The sequence below is a fragment of the Aedes aegypti genome, unplaced genomic scaffold (genome assembly GCF_002204515.2).
Source record: "Aedes aegypti strain LVP_AGWG unplaced genomic scaffold, AaegL5.0 Primary Assembly AGWG_AaegL5_hic_scaff_795_PBJ_arrow, whole genome shotgun sequence".
Taxonomy (NCBI): domain Eukaryota; kingdom Metazoa; phylum Arthropoda; class Insecta; order Diptera; family Culicidae; genus Aedes; species Aedes aegypti.
Window position 1 is genome coordinate 32,279 of NW_018736487.1, and position 5,498 is coordinate 37,776.

Below are 5,498 nucleotides of genomic sequence, written 5' to 3' on the forward strand. Positions count from 1 at the left end.
TCCATTTTTTTTCGAAACTGAAAGCCAGGAAAATCTGTGGTGGAATCCGATTTTTCTACTAAACTATACATTATAATCAATGTTTTCTTATAGATAGGTAGAATTCTCGTACATCGGTTAACTTCACTAATAAAAGAAAAATCGAATTTACAAATTTTCATCTAACACTTTCAGCTTCAAAATTTTAGCATGATGATGACTGTCGTTCGACATGAGGTCCAACCGCAATTCAATTCACTAGCATCCCATGGGTTGATCACAAACAATTTAGAAGCTTTGAACATGGAAATCGATAGCATAGCTCATGGATTTCATCATAACATCTTCATTGCGCAAATCAATGAATCGACCAACTTGAAAATGATGATTATGACACAAGATAACCATAAGCAAAACACACTGAATCCGTGTTGGAGTGATGATCTATGCGTCCATAGGTTGACACATACGAATCTGAAGAGAAGCTTCGGGAACTTATGTGGAAAAAATATGGAATCCCTGTTGTCGGTTGATGAATCAATCCATGAAGCAAAACACAGGAATTTAATGTGTAACACACACGAAGTTGCAAGAAAATCATAGCAAATTGATATGGACGTTCATTGAATCGATCCATAATTTTAAACACACAGATCTTGCGTGTGGATTTTTATCAGTGTTCTTGCTCCGTTGGCCCCAGGAATCGGTTCGAGTCGCCACCTCCACGATCGCTGTTGGACCCCCAGCGACACCTTGGCACAAGCGTAGCAAGCAAGACAAGCACCAAACACTACATCTGTCGCATGCTACCATACCTACGTTTGCGCCAGTTAGGCGCATTGCAGGCCCCGTACTCTTGGGCATCGTACTCAAAGATTTATTAACTTATATCAAAGTTATACTAGAAGTCATTAAAAAGAATACTAATTACGCTAACTTCAAGCTACTGGCGTAATTAGTATTCTTCCTAAAACATTCCAGGAAATTTTTGGATGAACAAGAACACTCGTTGGAGTTACCAACATGGGGATCTTGACCAAAGAAATGTTTTACAAGAGATAACGAACTTCTAAGTGTCCAGATCTACAAGATATTCTTATATTTGGAAATGGTGAACAGATCTTACAGATCTCCACTTGCTCATGTAAAATATGCGCTCAAACTCCAAGGAAATTTTGAAAACATTTAACTGCATACATTTTAGCCTGATTCCTTCTTCTTTTTGGCGGTACGTCCTCTCTGGAACAGAGCCCGCTTCTCAGCTTAGTGTTCTTATGAACACTTCCATAGTTTTTAACTGATAGCTTTCTTTGCCAATTGATTATTTTTGCATGTATATATCGTGTAGCAAGTACGATGATACTCTATGCCTAAGACGTTTCTCTCGAATGGACTTCAAAAGGCCTAACTTCATTTAATTAACTCAACTTTGTCGTTTAACGAGCTGATTCAATTTGAAACCCAATGAATTAATTTAAGAATCTATTTTAAGAACTCCCGTTCGTAAATTGAGGCTCTAGTGTATTTAGTTATTTCTAGGGACGATAAAGGTGTATTCTCATATCAAATAAGTAATAAACCATCACAGTTTTAAGATGTCGAAAATTTCAGCGTTTATTATTTGAACTTTTTTGGTTTTCAATCCACTCTGTGGACTCTGGATTTTTCAAACGGCAATCATCAATAAATAAGCAATCAAACACATAATTCGGGAACCGGGATTAACTTTAGGATGCACTTAATGATGGTAGTGTGATGGCCGTGGCTGTGCACCAGCATGGGACTGGCGACGACTGTCTTTACGACCGGAACCGAGTGAACCACGGGAACGGTTTTGTACACCGGGATGGTCTTGTACTTGACGATCGGGGTGTGGACAACGGTTTTCACGACCGGGGCATGCACGACATGATGGTGTCTAAGGGGGTGATGGATAAAGGAATCTCAAGTCAGCGAAATTGAATTGCGGTGGGGTGCCCCCAAAAAAAATCAATATTCAGAAAGACATGGTGTTTAGCCCAAGAATGGAAAAATATGCTTATTAATAGCATTTTTTAGAACATCTTGCACACTCTAAAAATAAATTTAGAGGATCAGACAAATTATTTTATGGGAAATGGACTTTTTTTTGATGAAAATGGTTATATTTTGACGTTTTGTGCAGATGTTTTCAAAGACTAGTAGTAGTACTACTACTAGTAGGCTTTGAAACTTTTGCAAAAACTATAAAATATGACAATTCTCATCAAATTTTCCATTATTTCATAAATTGATCTGACGGAATTTTAAACTGTGTTTTAGAAAGTTTATATGTTCTACAAAAGTGCTTTTAATGACCATATCCTTCATTCAGGGGTTTGGCATCTTAACTTTCAGGACATTTAATTTCCTGGGGCACCCTAATATGTACCTCGATGACAGAACAATGGACGATACTTACGAAGGAATATAGTGAACCGGAGATGCCACTACATATCCGGGGGCTGGAGCTGGAGCAGGTGCAGCAATGGCGGTGGCAACCAGGCAGGCAACAACAATCTGAAATGGGACGGTGATGCGGTGGTGATTAGTGATAGTCGTCGAGTCAACGTTTATTATTACGCGGAAATATGCCCAGCTGCTCATTGATTTACATTTTAATGTAACTGAAAACGACGTTTGGGCCGGCGGCTGGTATAAATGACGGCACACGTGCAATAGAGAACCTTTCACGTATGAATGACTAAGGAATGATGCAATCGATCAATTGATTAAACTAATGATCGCAACCGCAAGTACTTTCATAGTTGGGAAACTTGATTCTCAAATGATGGTGTAATTAACAACCTGGTGCTTCAGAAAACATATACAATGTAAAGGTGTGTATTATTAGCTGATTGAGAAAATCATTTCTAGAGTCATTTTTGAAAAAAAAAAAATCATCTATATTGTATGAATATTATCGAGGAAAGTTATCTAAAAAGAACCATTTTGATCCTTGTTTGGACCCGTGCCTTCAAATTTTCGTTGGACCCGTCAGCGACATCTAGCGATGGTATTTTTTCTTTAACAACGTCTTGGGAAAACATTTCTCTTAGAAAGTTACTTCTTTTTCGTTTATTCACTGAGCATGGTTGAAACAACGAACAAGAAAGGCGAATCTCTGAGTTCACAACTTCTTTCCAAAACATTGGTATTTAAAGCTGTCACCAAACGTGGCAAAAATGGGAGTAAGGTTGTTTCTCCGAAATGCGCGCTTTCTTCTAAGGGTGAAATTGTTAATGTTAGTGATTGCATCGAAATGAGCTATCAGTTCGATGCTTTAGATATTTTTTTCCGAACATCAAATCGAAGCAGCCTCTAGTCCAGGCTCTTTATTTGTTTATTTGGAGCAGAAAAAAGATCATTTCAGTTGAGAATTATTGAGCTCTTTCTCAAATAGGCGCAAAACCTTGATTCAAGTGAGGAACAAAGAGTGCCGCCTATCGTGGTCAGTTGTTCGGAATTTGGAGGATTTAGTGGAATATTGAAGGAGATATTGAACTCCATAAGGAGAATCAATGTTTCCTTACAAATCGCAAAGAAAGGCGACTGTTGCGTTTTGCCGGAAACTCTTAAAGATCGCGAACTTCTTCTCAAACATCTTGAAGAGAAGAAGCACAAAGTATTTACTTATGACAAACTGAACGTTTGTTCAAAGTCGTCTTGAAAGGTTTCTCAAGTGACTAGAGGTCACCTGAGGAGATCAAAAATGGAATAAATTATTAATTTACTTGGATTTTCCCCAATCCAAGTGATCATTATGAAAAAGAGAACTCAATCTGGCATTCTTTGGAAAAGGCTTTCTCAAGAACATTATTTAGATCATTTTTTCAAAAGTGATCTAAATAACATTGAAGTTTTATAAAAAGCAAGACTTATGTTTGATGTCCGTGTGACATGGGAACATTTCCAGAAACCTGGAGGAAATTACCAGAACCCCACTCAGTGCCGTCGGTGCCAAAAGTGGGGTCATGGTACAAAAAATTGTCGCATGGATGCTAAATGCATGATTTGTGAAGGTTCTTCTCACTCCAAGGACGTCTGTCCTGTGAAGGATGATACCACCAAGTTCATATGCTCTAATTGCGGGGCCAATCATAAGTCAAATTTTTGGGATTGCCCTTCACGCAAAAGAGTCGTTGAGGCTCGTGCCAGGCAGATGAAAGATAATATCCGTTACGATAACGGTCGTTTCCGGAATTTGCCTGGTAGAGTATCGAACAATACTCATTTTTCAGTTAACGATCGCTTGACTAAGAATCATACCCAACAGGAAGATCATTATCATGCTCATTCACAAACTAATTTTAATCGTTTTAAAACGATTTAAGATGACGCAAAATCTTCTGAAATTATGTATATGACTCTTATTATTAACAAAAAATGGCTACAGTAGTTGCACAGCATCAGCGCGGCTGATCTGACTTCGATAAATCGGAAGCTTAACCGTCCGGCTGTCGATCGATTCATTACTGTTAGAACTAGTTTCTTTTTGCATGCGACATCTCCGTTGCAAAAAATACCGTGGTACCAGGAAGCGTCAATATCCTGGAAATTTGATTCCCAAAATTCATTTTTTTCTCAATAATCCAAATTATCCTGTTTCAGAATAAAGCAGCATATTCACTGCATTCTGAAATTACATGTATTTTGATGATACCCCGCTCGTGCTGTCCGGTGATAATGATTTCCCTTATGAGAATTCACTAAAAATAATCCATACATTAACATCAAGTTGTATGATGACAGAAAATAAATAATTGAAAAAACAGATACAAATTTTGTAACAAAATTTAAAAATACTGCTACGAAAATTAAGGTTTAACTTTCAAGGAATTTCGACATGGGCAACTTTTCATCAGATTAATGGCTGAAAACAATGTAACAAAATCGGCCATAGTGTTATTCCAGCAAAACAATTTTTCTTTGATTTTGATTCAATGTTTTATGTATTCGCATGAATAAATTTATTGCTAAAACTATATTATTTCAAGAAAACTTATTGTTTCATAAAATAAGGTACCGTGGGGCAAGTGGGTAATGGAATTCGCATAGTTGAGATTCTTCAAATTCTAGAGACTTTAAATTGAAACAGATGAGGTCGTGTATATTTTTTAGCTTGACTCCCACCAAATATAAGCAGCATGCTGAAATTGATTTTTATGAAAAATTAAAGAAAAAAATACAGAAAAAGTTTTTGAAAAATGTCTCTTTACTTTTCACTAGCCCCAAAAGTGGGGCAAGTGAAAAGTTTACCGTTTTGAACAATAAATTCAAAAACAAACAGTTATATCCACGATTTCTATAAGCTTTAACATTTGTTAAGGCTTCCCAATGAACAATAACATAAGTAATATGTAAACAAAGAAAATGTTATTCATTTAACTTGAATTTTCTTCTGCTCAGTTATGTTAGTTGAAATGATTCGACAACATTATAACTGCAACATTTCCAATGTTAGTTCTTACATTATAGGACAGCAACTGCATTCCTGCTCT

At 36.8% G+C, this 5,498-nt stretch overlaps 1 protein-coding gene across 1 annotated transcript; it reads right to left on the bottom strand.

Moving 5' to 3' along the window:
- Positions 1-1,674: 1,674 nt before the first annotated feature.
- LOC110681392 lies at positions 1,675-2,604 on the bottom strand. Its single transcript, XM_021857138.1, has 3 exons — positions 2,581-2,604; positions 2,420-2,517; positions 1,675-1,897 (listed from the first exon to the last, which is right to left on the bottom strand). Exons 1-3 carry the CDS (start codon positions 2,602-2,604, stop codon positions 1,675-1,677), a joined length of 345 nt encoding a protein of 114 aa, XP_021712830.1.
- Between the last annotated feature and the right edge of the window lie 2,894 nt (positions 2,605-5,498).

Coding starts and splice junctions, on each gene's coding strand:
- LOC110681392 (XM_021857138.1), bottom strand. CDS start 2,604: ATGAGCAGCTGGGCATATTTCCGC. Junction 2,518..2,580: donor GCAGCTGGGCATATTTCCGC/GTAATAATAAAC, acceptor GTCCCATTTCAG/ATTGTTGTTGCCTGCCTGGT. Junction 1,898..2,419: donor CCGGTTCACTATATTCCTTC/GTAAGTATCGTC, acceptor TCACCCCCTTAG/ACACCATCATGTCGTGCATG.